The sequence below is a fragment of the Tauraco erythrolophus genome, chromosome 15, assembly GCF_009769465.1.
Source record: "Tauraco erythrolophus isolate bTauEry1 chromosome 15, bTauEry1.pri, whole genome shotgun sequence".
NCBI lineage: Eukaryota > Metazoa > Chordata > Aves > Musophagiformes > Musophagidae > Tauraco > Tauraco erythrolophus.
In genome coordinates, this window is record NC_141479.1 from 2,041,146 (window position 1) to 2,057,240 (window position 16,095).

General features: G+C 46.5%; 1 protein-coding gene across 2 annotated transcripts in view; it reads right to left on the reverse strand.

The window, feature by feature from the left end:
- Positions 1-16,095, reverse strand: part of SF3B3 (splicing factor 3b subunit 3) — a 30,113-nt gene that overhangs the window by 2,702 nt on the left and 11,316 nt on the right. For both annotated transcript variants that reach the window (XM_086620806.1, XM_086620808.1), the window contains exons 12-23: positions 12,091-12,242; positions 11,530-11,685; positions 10,974-11,129; positions 10,142-10,285; positions 9,091-9,213; positions 7,484-7,638; positions 6,207-6,381; positions 5,394-5,599; positions 4,337-4,493; positions 2,826-2,951; positions 1,466-1,678; positions 401-499 (exon numbers count right to left, since the gene is read on the reverse strand). In XM_086620806.1, the coding sequence (XP_086476932.1) occupies positions 401-499; positions 1,466-1,678; positions 2,826-2,951; positions 4,337-4,493; positions 5,394-5,599; positions 6,207-6,381; positions 7,484-7,638; positions 9,091-9,213; positions 10,142-10,285; positions 10,974-11,129; positions 11,530-11,685; positions 12,091-12,242 (1,862 nt within the window). The remainder of the gene's footprint in view (positions 1-400; positions 500-1,465; positions 1,679-2,825; positions 2,952-4,336; positions 4,494-5,393; positions 5,600-6,206; positions 6,382-7,483; positions 7,639-9,090; positions 9,214-10,141; positions 10,286-10,973; positions 11,130-11,529; positions 11,686-12,090; positions 12,243-16,095) is intronic.

Sequence of the window (16,095 nt, forward strand, 5' to 3'; positions counted from 1 at the left end):
TATATAAAAGCATCAAAAGGCTCCAGAGAGGAAAGCAGAATCAATTTGACCACCTGCTAGTTCTGAAACGCCTTTCTAAGGGGGAAGCGCCTTCCACCTGGGACCAGATGGCAAAACTCAGCATGTCGCTGAATTACCCTCTCGAGCTGGACAAGCGGATGCAAGTAATGAGGGAAAGCAGGAAAAGAAAGCGAGCACGCTGCTTCAATCAAACATCACTGAACAGGCATCGGCCGCCATTCCAGGAACTGAATTTGGCTCCTGGTGACAGCAAAAACCGGTCCCCACAGCACAGCAGATGTGTAGGAGCAGAACTGCCGATACATCTCCCGGCCAACACTGCAGAGGACTTCACAGAAGAGCAGCGTGTTCTTTTCCCACAATAACCATGAAGAATTACCTTCTGCGATGCTCCATTCAGTAGCCCCCTGTCCCAGAGAGCTTTGTTGCCTGTGGGATCCTCATCTACCTCATCATTGGTGTTGGGAGGCAATCTCACCTGCATTGAAAGAGGAAGAAAGAGTCAACAAGCTGCAGAGAAGGAGCACATTATCTCTGGAGAATCCTTGGGGTCTTTGAAAAGCCACTTTCATGGACTCTACAAGAATTACTTTACACTTACAGTAAAATCACCCATTTGCCCCTCCAACAAAGGCTTTAGAGTTTAATGACAACCATGTTGTCAAGATCCATGGCCCACTGCTCAAAAACATGAGCAGGACCTCATGAGTGGCCTCTGCCTGGCCTGGCACTTGCAGATCCCCCTGGGAGGTACAGCCAAAACAGTCTGAAGGTGGTTCCTGCTAAGGGAACAGTATGATGGATGTAGGGCAGGAACAGTGAAGAGGATCGATTTGCGAGCGTCGGCCAAATCCTGCAGGCGCAGTGTCTGACACTTGCTGAACTCAGCACTCCAAAGCACCCCAGCATGCTTCAGAAAGAGATGAAAGCTCTGGCAGGATGACCATCTATTCTTTCCTCCTCCTGCCCCGCTGAAATCCAGCCAAGTGGGGAAGTGTCAGCACTGATGAAGCCAACTTTCGAGAGGAAGTGACAGAGAAAGCTAAATGCCAGCGATGAGGTTTAGCCAGGGGAAAGAAGAGTGATAACCCTGACTCAAGTCCTCATGGGCCCTTTCAGTGTCACAAGCCTCATTTCAAGGCTTATTCACAGCAAGTTTGGGGGCAATTTCAACACAAGTTATTGAGCGTTTCAGAAATATGTTTTCTGACCTGCTAATGCTTTAACTTGTTTGCTTTAATTAACAAACTGATAAACCGCAGCCCTCCGCCATGACGGCAGCTAGTCACCCTGTAAAAACAAGTGAATGGTACAGGGCGTTGCCTCCAGCTAAGCACAGATTCTCATTCTTTTAAGACAAATCATGGATGTTTTCAAATCACGGATGTTTTAAGGAAAAATATATCGTGTCCAAAAAGCCTCAACTCCTCCGAGGCACACTCACCACGCAGATGTTGCCAAACTTGTCTGCTCCAGCCACAGTGTCATAATCCAGGAGAGTTGCTGTAGTGACCCACCGCGGATAAGTGTCATCAGCAAAGATGATGAGCTGGTTTTCATTCCTTTTGTAGCGCACCCAGATGAAACTCTCCTGAACGTCTGAAACAATCACTCTGTGCCCAATGGTTTGGATCCCACAGATGTAGTTGGCAATGTGCTTTTGGGAGAGAAAGGACAAAACCTGAGTGCTTCAAACAGGTAAGGATAACCCTTTAACTCTACCTTCCTCCAACTGAAACACCATGTCACCCTGTGAACTCTGGCTCACTTTCCATTTCTCATAATTTCCTCCAAAACTACCTCTCTTGTTTCTGGCATGCCACAGCCTGAATCTAAATACACTATCAATACACAAAACTTCAGAACCTAATATCCATCATGCACCACTCTCAGCCTGCTGAACACAAGTGTACCCAGAGAACAGGCACTGCTGGTGCACCTGTGAATGCAGGTGACAGGGACACTCCTGCAAGCAGGTATTGCTTCACTGTCCCCTCACTACTGTGGTCATGAAAGACCCAAGAAGGAAAGCTTCAATTTTTCACGTGAGTCATATTTTAGGAAAAAAAAGGTGACACAAAACCACTCGACACACAAAAAAAGTGTTCCCCTACAAGTTCCCAGTCTGCCTGTGAGCTTGCTGAAGTTCATTTGTGCAGTAAAGAGCAACTGGCACAGGTTCTGCAGCTTGCACGAGAGAGGGAGGAGCAGGCAACGAAGAGTTAAAAAACCACGCTCTGCAATTCCTTTTCCTAAAGTACCAGAGATCCTCAGCAAGAATAACCACCTGCTTCAAGGAGAAAATCCCCTTGTCAAGATTCTGGGGATTTGAAGAGGTGCTCGTGTGCACCCTCCAACTTCTGTCCCCAGTCTGCTGACTACCCGACCTAAGGAAACATTTCCAGCAGTTGTCATTTCACATCTGGGTAAGACCTCTCAGGTTTGTGGCTGACAGCCAGAGGAATGGTCTGTACAGGCTTGTGAAACACCTGCCCGTGCCCACTTTAACAGTCTGCATCGAGTTGGTACAAAAAGGGATCTGCAGCACTACTGTCTGAATGAGGATGAGAAAGAGATGTGTGCCGGGGGTGCAGAGGGGCAGCATGACAGCCCAGTCCAGCCAGAGCTGTCACAGTGCTCTGGATGCATGCACCCAGTACGCACCAGCAAGGCACACGCAGCTCTGAGGTCCAAACACACAGACACGCCTGGGCCAGAGTAGCAGCTAAACCCTTGCTTCACCCCTGCTGCAAAGCATTGCTCACTCCAAATTAACAACTCTGGTCAAGAACAAAAGCCAGTACCTTATTCTCACACTTGCGAAGCAGCTTCTTCTTGCCCAGGTCATACACACGCAAGAGCTTTCCGACTCCAATTAAGACTCTACCTTGGAACGGAGCGATGGCTGCAGGAACCTCCTCCACAGGGGTCTGGAGAGGGAAGAAGACGACCGTGAGACCCTTGTTAGCAGAGCTAACCTTACACCAAGCTTCAGGATGGATTCAGTTAATGGTTTGGTTGAAGTCCGTTGGCCTGTGCCAAGGCTTTCAACGTAAAAGCTCTCTTTTTCTAGAGGAGGGGCAAAAGGTCAGCCCTCTGTAGGCCTTCTGACACCAGCACATACCACACGTGGTGCTAACAGAGCTCTGGGTACTACGCAGCCAAGACACTGCTGGCAGCGCACCTTAATGGGAGCGTAGGACTGCTGCTGGAACCCCGCACTGGGCAGGCAGCAAAAGACAAGGATCTTGTTGCCTCAGTTCTTAGCTTTTATTTATACCCAACAGAAAGACTTTATACTTCGTCTAAATCCATCCAGATTGTCTGTTTTTAAAACAAAGGCATGAATCTAATTTAGCCATCTGCCACAGATGCTCATAAGCTGCCACTGAAGAAATCGTTAAATCGGAGTCGTTACACTGTGCCCACAATTCCAGTAACTCAGGGCTGAAAAATCCCCCATCACTAATCAATCCAGAAGGATCAGCCAAGTAGAGAATGGGAACATGTAGAGCTTCCAGTTACAGCATTCCTAGCTTGGTTGCACTGGCTAAAAGAAGTTATTTCACATCATCAGCTCGACATGTTAACATCCAAGTCAGTGTTCAGTGGCACCAGAAAAGACCCTGGTCCAGGACAGAACCCCCTCATTGCATCGGGATCGTAGGAAGTGAATGAGCCACAACATTCCTTTCCACAGGTTCATCTGCTCAGATCTCAGCCATGTTGGAAGGAGAACAGAATTTTGTTTTAAGAGAGTTCTGCTGAAATCCTCACTAAAGCCCCAGAGACCTGTCGAGCAAGCTGGTCACTAGGCAGTTAATCATTTCTACACACAACCAAAACAGCATCAGAGGAAAGATGACAGCTCACACCAGCTTCATGCAGCCAGCCAAGGACCAAGAGCCTGAGCACCAGGGCCCAAGTGACCCAAGTATGAATTCACTTTGTAAACAAGTGCTCAGAGCAGCTCTCTGAGCTCATATTCCAAAAAATAAACAGAGCTGTTTCTCCTCCCTAATGAGACCACAAAACACACCACTCGTTTTCCATTCACCAATTAGATGGGTAAGACTACAGCTAAGTCAAAGGACTGGGACACGGATCTCTCGAGAGATTCTCAGCTCTGCAAAAGATGTCCCAAATGATTGTGGAGGAGAAAGCTTATTTTCTCTGAAGCTGCTTCCAGCATGTAACATCGGCATGATGATCTTGCCCAGGATTCATTGAATTCTGCAATACCACGACAGCATTCAGGGGGAAGTAACAGCTACTCCAACATTCTGCCTGTGAAGGACCCAGTCATCCCCCTCACCTTGTGTAGAAACTCCAGCTTCTCACCACTATTCACCAGCTTGTATGTGTAGACAAATCCCCCGGCAACCGAGCGTGGGTTCAGAATCAGGTCCTTGGCGACTCCCACGAGCACGTACCACTCATCACCAGTGTTGGAGAACCGGCACACGGCCACGCTGGGGATGACAAGACACGTCAGATCAGTGTGATCACGGCACAAACAAACACTGCGCACACGGACTGGATCCCCTGACAGCACAACTTGCACCTAGTCAGGCACAGATCCGGGAGCCCAACCTTCCAGCACTGACATTTCATTTTCAGAGGTCATTCTTCCTCCCTGCAGCAATGTTTAATGCAGATTTCTCCACTCCCCTACATTTCCCATCAAAAAAAAAAAAAAGGTGTGCTCTAGCTATCACATATTCCCAAAGCATCAGTTTTATGCTTTCACAAGCTGGACACTGCCTGGCACTATGCGAAGCCCCACTGGAAGCTGTTTTTCAAAGGCTGTTTCAATTTGGACATGTACAGATAGCTTTCCTCATCTTCCAGTGTTATTTCCTGTCCTGGTTCAGCCAGGTTGGGAATCCTGGACAAAACAGGACAAAGTCAGCCTTTAAGACTAGCACGACCTAACTCCACCTACTGAGGCACTTGCTATTGTTCGTGGTTATTGTGTTGGTCTTCCCCTCCAGCTCCTCTAACACTTCCATTTAATCTATGCTCAGTTTATCTGGATGAGAAGGGGAAGTGAGAGATGACAGCACATGCTCTTGTTCCCGGCTCTCTTATCCGTCGTTTACATCCCTGTGTTGTTCTTTGAGCACTGGGGTCCAGCAAACGCATCTGGATGCCAGCTCTTAGTGTCACATGCAGACAGATCAGGGTGGGAAGGGAAGGAAAGGCAAGACAAAAGCTTTAAGCATGTGGCAATCGCTTCTGGAATTTCAAGTCAGTCTCCTGATAACATGCTGCATCTGGATTTCAATTCAGTAACAGCTGAGTAAAAGGAAAAAAAACACATTAAGACTCATAACAAGCAGAGACTTGCTGCATCTGGCACTGCTTCTTACCTGAAAGCAGCTTCGTTCTGCTCTAGCTGGACCAGATCTAACGTATTTCCCTGGATGGGGTTCATCACTCTGATAACAGAGGCCCACTGTCCATTCCCTGCCTTGGGAGCACCGAAGATGGACTCGGGAAGATTCTCATTCAGAAAGGCTGCAGCCATCTCTGCAGCCAACTCCCTCTCATCTTCACCTGCAGCCTCCACCATTTCCTACAGCACATTAAAGGACAAGAGAAAACAACAGCTCAGTGGATCTTTCCGGACATGCTGATGCTCTGTGCAGGATGTAGCCCCCCACTTCCCTTTAAGTCACAAGGCAAGGTACTGCCTGTGAAGAAATGAAAGATACCGAATCCTAAAGCTTCCACTCGCCCTGAGCTTATTCCCAAGGGAGCCTCTGCAGCTCAGCACACGGCAGTGTCAGCTCTGACCTGCCCAAGGGGCAGCTGTCTGGGAAGCTATTTCTCCAAACAAACAACTCTGGAAACAACATCGAGAAGAAAATAACCCACTGAAATCTAAACATCCTCAGTTACAGAACACCCACAGAACGGTGTTACACAAGCAGGACTGTCCCCCAGTACATGTTTTTTAAAGCCTGCCGTAATAACATGCAAAGGAGCATTGGGAAGTAGTGTGTTCTGCTCAAATCCGTGCTTTGACGCAGATCTTTGCTCCCTTCGGCCTCTGCTTTCACACGGAACACAAAAATTTGCAGGCACCAGCAGCTGGGAACTAGTGAGCAGGGAGGATTTCCAGCTACAGAAGTCCCCCTCCAGGGAATGGATGTGTGTAACTGTCCCCCCACCCCAATTACCTCAGCCATTTGCTGCTTCCTCTGTGCCTTGGTGGCTTCAGTGTAAGCATTGTGGTCTGTCTCAATGATGATCAGGTTGTTGCTCTCTGGGTGAATGACAAATTTTCGAGGTGTATACTGCAACGGGAAGGCAACCTGGTTGAAGACTGCCCCTAGCTTCTCCAGTGCCAAAATCCTGGGGGACAAAGACGGGACATGTTAAACAAGGTCCGAAAGCAACTGTCCAAGAGAAAATACTGGAGTTGAGCTTTAGGTCTGAGAAACTGGCTAGCGCCAGAGAGAAGCAGCATCTCCTTTCTCGGGCCAGACAGCAACTAGCAAACAGCTCCAGAGTAGGGCAAAACCAGCATCCTAAGTAGGAGGCCACGCTGTGGGACAAGCGTGCTCCGTAGGGCTCTCACTGTCCCAGGGTGTGTTCCGAGTGCCTGTCCGTTTTGGACAGGCTTCTGCGGTGCCAAAGCAAGTCTATCTCAAGAGGAACAAAGAGCACACGGAAGAGGAGAACACAACATCTGAATCTAAACGTGACACAGTCTTTGACACGTAATCAAATGCTCCTCAGAAGCACTTTAGTTAAAAGAGTATGAAAAATGCAATGCCAAGTCTTTCTTCCTGTGACTTGCCAGCTGAAATGCCAGTTCTTCTGGCATTTGGTGACTAAAAACCACAAGTCTCTCCAGAAAGAATGACTCTTTTAAACGCAGTGAATGCTGTAATATTTCAATGAGGACGGGTATGAAAAAAGTGCCTGTTCAAGTGCATAAAGCAGAGCTCCCGAATTTGTGTTCCCCTCTTATTTTCATTTATCTTTTTAATATCTAAGCTGAACTTTAAAAAGGCAACAAATACACCCCTGTCATGCCTCCGATTTCCCAAAATCACGTGGCTTATTTTCTGCCAAGTAGTCAATTCAGATCCCAAACCCCAAGATCCTAACACAGAACAGGTTCACATTTACTAAAAGCTTCCCTCCTCTCTAAGGATCAGGGGATTTAAGGATAACTTGAATCACATTTCTTATTTTAAAAAATTGGAAAATACAAATCAGAGAAGCACACCTTATTTCTTTTTGACAACATAACTATCCTTGTATTCCACTTGTTTTCTGAAATCCATCCAAGTGTTTCTATTGAATCATTATCCATAATCAAATAACCTCAAAAAAACTCCTTAATTCTTAAGGTAAGTCACTTTACCTCTTTCCTTTTGAAAGTCTAATGAGAGTTCAACCACCCATCCTGGCCCAGAAGTATTTCTTTTCCCACACCAGTTCTTACCTCAATGTGTTTGTGGAGATGGCTACAATGCCCTCTGGGCACTGCTCAGAAGCAAAACCAGACGCAAACTCCAGCGTCTCATAAGACAGGGGAGTCAGGTGGAAGCGTGACTGATAGGAATAACTGAGCCAGGAACGGCTTGACATGGCCAGCACCTGGGAAAAAGAGACAACAAATTTATTAGGTGTGGGGATGAAGGTGAGTGCACTGCTTGCAGTAAGAGGAGATGTACAGTGCTGGACTCTTGCCCGCTAGAACAACGGAATACTTGCAGGTGGACTCCACCCACCTCGGAGCACACCTCCAGAGATAAAACTGGCTGTTGAAAGCAAGCTGTACCTGAAAATTGCATACAGCGCAAAGAGGAACTTTAAAGCACTATCAAGACAGCGAATACTCAAACCGAGGTGCAACAAAAACGTAGCTGTAAAAGTCAAGATGAACAAACACCTTCATATCTTTTTTTTCTTTTAAACAATTGCCTGTTCTGATGGGAACAGGTCTTTTACTGCTTTGTCACAATCCAAACACTGCAGCGCTCGAAGTGAAATTTACTTAAAATAATCAGTAGCCTATTTTCAATCAAGTTAAGGCAAACAAAAGAAGCAGATGGACTTCTAAACTCTTCAGCTTTATACATTTGGCTAAATCAATTTCAGTGCAACCTCACTTTCTGCCTGAGCAACAAAAGCTGGAATTACTGAAAACACTCACAGGCTACTCCAAGCCCACTACTGACCGGCCATAAGCAGCATGCTTTTTTCTCCCCATATTGTGAGACGAGGAACCAAGACTGGTCTCAAAGTAGAAAGCACCCAGCTATTCTGTAAGCGCTCTCTGCGAGAGCTGCAAAGCACCTCATCTCCAAGCTACAGCTGGCAGACTGGCAGGAGCAAGCTGCAGAGGTTCACCCAGCATGCCATAACATTACAGCAGAGCTCAGATTCCCAGATCCAGCCCCCTACGCTCACCAGCAATATTTCTCAACTCTGAAAGTGTCATCCAAAAATGAGTCAAGCAGGAGGTGGCTGATCTCCCCAGTGCCCCATCAGTAGGGCTGGAAATGGCACTTCTGATGAAAGACGTTCTTCCCTCTATGCCAAATCCTGCAAATATTTCCCTTGAACCATGCATGGCAGCTGTCCAGCCCCTGGCTGAGCCGTTCCCAACACGCACAGGAGACAACCATCAACAGCATCTCGCAGTCAAGGGGTAAGATGTCTGCACGGGGCTCTTTCTGTCCCTGTGCATTAAGGCAGGCAAGACAAAGTTCTTCAGTGCCTCTAAGATCAAGAATCTGCTCAGAGCTTTCCAGACACGCTGCAAACACAGCCTATGGGTCAGATGAGTCCAAATTCAAAGAAGGCAGGGCAGCACTACACCTTACTTCCTAAGAAGTATGGGGAATACCAACAAGAACAAGGCTGTTTGTGAAAGAGCAAGCTGCGAGCCAGGCACCTCCATGAGGAAGTCGTTCTACTTCCCACCCTTACCCAGAGGGTCCTGCTGTGCTGCAAGGATGCTTCCCCATCCTGCCCACCGATAAGGAAAATCAGGATGCTGCGCCTGGAGACTGGACCCACACTCTGAGAGCTCGCCTCACTTACCGCCTCTTGGCCTTGCATTCGGACTCGGAAGAGTTTCACAGGCCGTGAGCCGAGGTATCTGGTCCTGGTATCGGAAAGATCGCCCGTAACAGGATCCAGGACAGTTCGCAGCAGCACACCGTTCTTGACATCAGCAAACCAAAAAGTTAGAGCAAGATTACAAACAAGAAATAACTAGCTACAGCCATTATTCAAAACAGAGAGGCAATTTCGGAAGAATTAGGTGTTTGTTTTCCCAGCTTCCAGTACAACTCCCTCTACAATCACACTGTATCTAAACTGGCTCTTAACAGGCATAGCTCCTGCAGGGCAGGAGGAAATTACTGTAAAGCAAACTAACCCACCCTCTCTCAAAATAGACAAAAAAAAGACAAAAAACAGATCAAGAAGTTTGGTGCATCACATAAGCCATGAAAAACCTGAGGACTGATTCCAGATCCTAATCCCTCTTGGTACAAAGCATTTACTCAAGAACTCACACTGCTTAAAAAGAATTTGCATTCTGACATGAAACTCAAGGCATGTGAAAGAATCTAGACTGCTCTGATTATTTTTACCACATGCTGAATTGTCAAAACAACATTTTTTGGTCAAAGATCTCAGAATCAGTACTGGATGCAACAAAAAGCTGCGTGACAGCAGAGTTATTAGGGCAGAGCCTGTGGTTGTGGGCAGTTACTTCTTCGATACTCTGCCCTACAAGTAGTTTTTAAAGAATTGCCCAACATTTCACCCAGAAAGTTTGGGGTTTTTTTTCTTAGAACATGCCCTCTTTCTGGAAGGGGAAAAGGCACAATTTGTCCTACAGGAAGTCCGGGATGGTATGCTGTCTTTTGACTAGTCTGAAGTCTAGGAACACATGGGGAAACTTGCACCTCTACAAATCCACACGGTGAATTCCCCAGTCACAGTTGTTAAGCGTGTTGTAACAAGCAGGGAACAGTCAGGCTTTGTGTTGCGCTGCACGATGACCAGGCTATTACAACAATCCCTCTTTTCAAGCTAAAGCCCATCAGGACACGCCTGTGAGAACCAGGCAGGCACCTCTCACCTGCAGCCCAATGTTCAGGTACAGAAATCCAATGGAGCCCCTCTCCCCCAGCTCATCCTGCTTCTCTGTGCCTCCCATCTCCACGATACACAGCGACTCGGGCTGGGCAGGAAGGGCCTGCATACTCAGTGGCTGTAAGCAATCCTGTGGGAGACAGAAAAGAGGTACCACACCTGTCAGCAAGGCTTAGCATGGCAAGAGGGGATTCAAGCTCCATCTAAGGACCTTAAAGATGCCCTTTTCAGTCTCCATAAAGAAGTATTCAGCACAGAAAAAAAGTCACAACAGATGCTGAGCTCTGTGGATTTTGGCAAGCAGGAGTGGTTGCAGTCCTGGGATTTGGAGAAGATAAACAGGATCCTTCCAAACTGCTCTAGCACAGTTTGCAGCTATTTAGCATGGAGAGACCTGAGCAAAGTTTGCTACTTCAGTCATCCTTTGAAGACTCATCTGCTGCAGGTAGAGGAATGATAATGCTGGTTTGCTACTGACCTGCTTGCAGAATGAGTCTGCTTTTACTACAGTCATAAACAGTGAGACAGGGGAAAAAAAAAAAAAACCTCAAAACAAAAAAAAGAAGAAAACACTTTAATATCTCATCAGCTGAACCTCAAGGCACAGCTGAGACTAGATCAAACAAGGGGATCTGTTACAGGTTAGGATCAAGGATCATGCTTCCTCCCAACCAGCAGAGAAAAGCCATGCAAGCTCTTCATTCCTGGTCATCCACCTGAACATAGAAAGACAGCTTACACAGACACAGTCCGCATCTGGAGTACCCTTCTGAACGTTTCAAGCCACTGGAAGAGGCAGAAACAGCACAGCTACTCACCGAAGGGTCAAGGGAAATAATTCTGACTGTGTTGTCGACCAGCCCAACAGCAAGGAACCGAGAGCGCTGCTCCCCGGGAGGAACATTGGCCAGGCTCATGCAAACAACATCAGCCGACATCTCCTTTCTCTCCGTGTACTCATTCAGCTGTCCTGACTGAGAAAGAAAAAACACAAGAGACTTATTAACTAGCCTTATTAATGGGGCAAACCAGCACCAAAATGTGTCTCCTCATCTTCCCCCACTTTTTTTTTTTTTAAGATAGCGCTTTGGAATTTTTTAAACAATTTCTTTATAGCTTTATTTCAGCTACCATTGGAAGAACCAGAATAGCAATAAGATAAGTAGACAATTTCCAGCCTCAGTTATGAACTCCAGAGACTTTAATCGCCCACTAAATCATCTCGGGCAGACACAGTTCAGGTATGCAGGGCTTTCATCTATCCATTCTGGAAGGATGCTTCACTACAGAATCCCTTTCTGCAGGTCTGACCAAGGATTGATCTCTGGCATGCCCCATACTCTGCCTTGCTCTTCACAACATTAACACACATACCGGGTCCATCTCAAAGTAAACCAGTTCTCCTCCAGTCAGCGCTATCACTACTTGTCTCTGGTTCACAGCACACTTGACAATGGTTTTCTTCCCTGGTGTCTTCCATTCATTTACCCTCTTATCTGCTCGGATGTGCCGGATCCCATCTGGATAAACCTGAAGGGAAGAAAAAGGTCCCATTAATTCCATATTTACCATCTCATCACAGCTCCCATCTCAATGGCGATTCTGACACAGAAAAAGCCAAAGGCAAGCACCAAGCACCGCTCCTGGCAGCAGTGATCCACTGTGATCCAACAAGCTGAACTAGCACAAAGCCACTTGCCAGCTGGAAGCACCACATCTTTGTACTACAGCAAGGAACTACTGAACGTGCAATGAAGGAGATCAGGACCATCTTCAGCTGGTCCGGTTTCACTTAGCAGGATATAAAAAGGGGAAGGCTGAGTAAGTGTCATTCTCTGCCAATCCACACCTTCAGACATGACATATGTTGCACTAGTGTAGAAATCACAGTCGTGGCAGATATAAGCAGACTTGTCAGAAGCAGCTTTCCATTACCTGTACCAAAGCATCATCACCAAGAAGAGAGCAGGACAAGGTGGGTGTAGTACCCAGGAATCCAGAGTCAGTCACTTCCTCTACAGTCTCTCCGATAGACAGCACCAGTGTGGCATTTACGAAGGACACAATGATATAGGCATCGAATTCATCTGGTCAAGAGAGACAGGGAAAAAGGGTGCTGATTAAATAAATGCAAGGCTTCCCAACAAAACTAGCCGTCCAACAGATGTCTAGCAGTTACTCTTCAGCAGAATTCCTGCGATAATTACATCTGCTGGCAGGATTGTGCAAGTTCGTTCTAGGACACACAGTCCAAAAGCCAGCCACTGCTAGATTTCAAACAATGCAAGACTGAGCCAGGGATCAAATGAGGATCCAGATACAGAGTCAATTCATGATATTCTGGATTCTGGCAAGCAAGACTCCCACCTACTTTTTTCAAAGACAGCACAAGGTCTAGAAGCCTTTAAGACACTTGCCCCACAGCTGAAGAGGAGGCGAATCCAGATTTAACACCCAATGAAGTCAAATGAAACGCTCTACTCCAATAACCCAAACACATGGAACCCATCTGCAGAAACCGCGCCACGGATGCTGCAAACGGGAGATTGCAGGACCACATCTCTAGTTAGTATCCACATAATAAAAGGCTGCAAAGAACAACTAGGGTGCACTGCAGCAGAGGAACTCAGGGTTAGCCTGCTGTACCCTCAGTCAGAAGCTCAACTAGCTTACACACCACTGGAACAGTCTCCTGGAATGAGAAAAAATTACTTTTAAGATAGAGCAAACACTGACCTTTACTTCTACTACAGTAAGTGACACTATTGCAACTGTTCTCTCCAGCACTGGCTTCTCCCAAAGGGGACAGCTTGGGAGAGTCCAGTAGCTTGGCTGTGGAAGAGCTATGCTAATCAAACTAGTCTTAAGAGCTTGTTTGGAAATAGCGAAACTTTGTGGGAAACAAGGGTAGGAGGATTGGGTAAAAGAAACGCCCCAGTTTACTGCTGTCCATTTTCATTCAGAAAGTGGCAGGAAGGGACAGGCATTAAAGCAGGGGAGAGGAGAGTCTCATTAAAACAGAACAACAAAAGCAACAGAAACAGAAGTCTGTTGGGATGTGGAGCCAGGAGCCTCAGCGGAGAAATAAGATTGCCTCAGTGAAGCAACTCCATTTCTGCGGCTGTTATCATGCAAGCACTATTTCTTAAAAAGGATAAACTCCCCGTTTTAATGCAACTCAACCCAAAGCTCAGACTTGTGCACCACAGCACAAGACAATTAGCAGAGGTGAGGGTGTCAGAGAGCTGTTTTGGCTTTTGAGCAGAGTTTCTCTGTAATTTGCCAATGTGGGAGATATGGAGAAGTGGCCAGAGACTCTCCAAGTAGAGAAACAAAATAGAGAACTCTCACTGGGATGAATACAGGATGCCAGCAAATACCATGCAGCAGCTTAAAGAAACTGAACTGAAATAAACGCTTCAGGAACTGATCCCTTTTCTTATCCACCCTGTATAGAGGGAGGTGTTGCCAAACCTGCTGTGTCACGTTTATAACAAAAAGTTCTTACATACAGTCGAAAATATGCAAGTGAAAAAAACCCACCATTCTTCTCTGCAACATCTGGTACACAGACCACAGCTCTGATCACACTGAAGAGCTTTGTGTAATTAAAGCAATTCCAACAGCAGTCTGGGGCATAAACTCCATTACCACTCTATTAAGCGGTCACAGCCTATAACCTCCACCATGCTCCCGAAACCCACAAAGAGGAGCAGGTCCGCTCGGGGAAATGAGAAAACAAGAACTGAACCTGCACAGAGAAACAGATTAGTAATGCCAACTATTCAAACACTTGGCTTCACAGGAGAATTCCTCCAACGTTAACAGCAGATGGTAGGAGTTCGGTAAGATGTACATCATTACACACCGGTTATTTTCTACACTAAACAGCAGCTTCTCCTACAAACTTGCACGAATTTTTCAACACCAGAAGTCTACAAGAATTCCTCGATCGCTTTAAATGGCGGATTCTAGGAGTTCACAGGCTAAGCATTTAATTCATAAATATCCTGTAGACAGGATGTTTTAAAAATTCCATTTCAAGGACCATCGTTGCTTTCCAAACTTCTTGAGAGCTGCTGCTTTCCTCCCTGGGGGCTGTCATTCTCATGATAAACCGCCATGTCCCAGCTGGAGGCTTAACCATGTGATTTGGAGCAGGACAAAACTCCCATTTGAAAGCAAAACAGATTCCCTTAGTCCTACTCTAAACGAAAACTCATTCCTACCTCTTAATGCTTTTTTAGCTCTTTCTTTTCACTGGCTTACAGTTATATTAGAGCGTGCCTTTAAGTCTGTGTCACTAATAGTGACAAGTGCATTTTTGCTTGAAGTCCAGTAGTGTTGCTTAATGCCTCTCTGCTGGAGCTTCTGAAATAAAGGGTTTGATTTACCACAATGAAGTCAGTGAGTAAGATGCATTCATCCACATTCAAACAACACAATTTTGGTTTAGAAAAATATAGCAGTCTAGTTGAAATTAAGCAGACTAAATCCCTGGGGCACACTGAGAAGTATTCTCGGTTAGAAAAAGAAGAGATCCATAGATTTTAATATGAAAAGATACCTACTTAGCTCTGCACAATCCCAAGCACAACATCAGGCTGCCCAGAGTTCTGAACAGATAGATGTTATTTTGTATGCAGACACAAGACTTTAGAGAGGCATATAACCGTTCCAATTGCTCCAGTTAGCTCCTTTCAGCGAGTAATAGAGACATTTTAATGACTCTGAAGAACCACAGCTGGACTCGCTCTCCTGTGCCTTCATTACAAGTTTTCTGCAGCTTCATGCACACGTCACTACCAGTTACGAAAACATCACGTTTCAGTCCATGAACCCTATGCTACTGTCCTTTTTGCTATTTGTCGTGGATTCAGTTTGAGATAGTCCACAAGAATTCCATTCCTACACACCAGTCCACGCCTGACACAGGTTTTTTTCCCATGCTCCGCATGGAATTTACCCCAATACAAACGTGGTCACCACTAGCTCAGAGGAGTTTGGTGAACAAACAGATGAGCAGCGACAAAACTCAGGATTATTCTCACTTAAACGATACTGACGGGATGACAGCACATTTTCCTGGGCTTCTGTTTACTACTGCGTGGAGACTCTGCGGCTGTGACTCACTGCACACTGCTCTTCACACAAGAGTGCCAGGTAGGGAGCGCAGACTGTTAGGTCTCAGCTCACGTCTGTCTCCCCAGCAAAGCACACAGCCATCTCGCTCCCCAGACCTCGACATTTAACTGCAAGGGAGGGTTTGGTCCAAATCCCATCCGCTTCTGTCTGATGGGCAGACGCATCCCATAACCACAAGGCATTCCCATGCCAGCAACACCCTATAAGAGCTTCAAGTGCACTCAATCATTTTCTCTTGGAGGTCTGGGAGCCAACTCTCAGTCTAGAAGGGATCTGAAAAAAAACCCTGAAACACACACCCCTGAAACGCACCACCTCTGATCTTAGCAAGAACTTCAGAGACACAGTCAATTACTTTGCTCCCCGAAGACTGTAAGACAGAATGGGAGTTGCTTTCTACTCCTCTGCTACTGAACTACAAAGACAATCTCCAACAGCTTCTAGAATTCATTTACTGAAAAGCTAAGCATAAAAGTAGCCCCATGGCTTTGGGATTCTCTGTGGTTAACCTGTGGGACAGTACAGTAGCCCCTAGCAGTAGGTACACACCTGTGGTGATCAGCACCTCCACCACCAGCCACCTGTGGAAGAAAAAAAGAGGCTTGGTATTGGTAGTGTGTATCACCACGTACCAGCCAAGGTTAGTATTTGCTCTGAAGGCTGCAAACCTGTAGGTGTCTTACAGAGGCCTTGCAGCACGTGCACACTGTGGCATCGAGGCAGAGCCAGGCAACCCAACACTGCAGACTGAACACCCAGAACACCTGCACTTGGGCAGTTTCAAGATTAGAAACA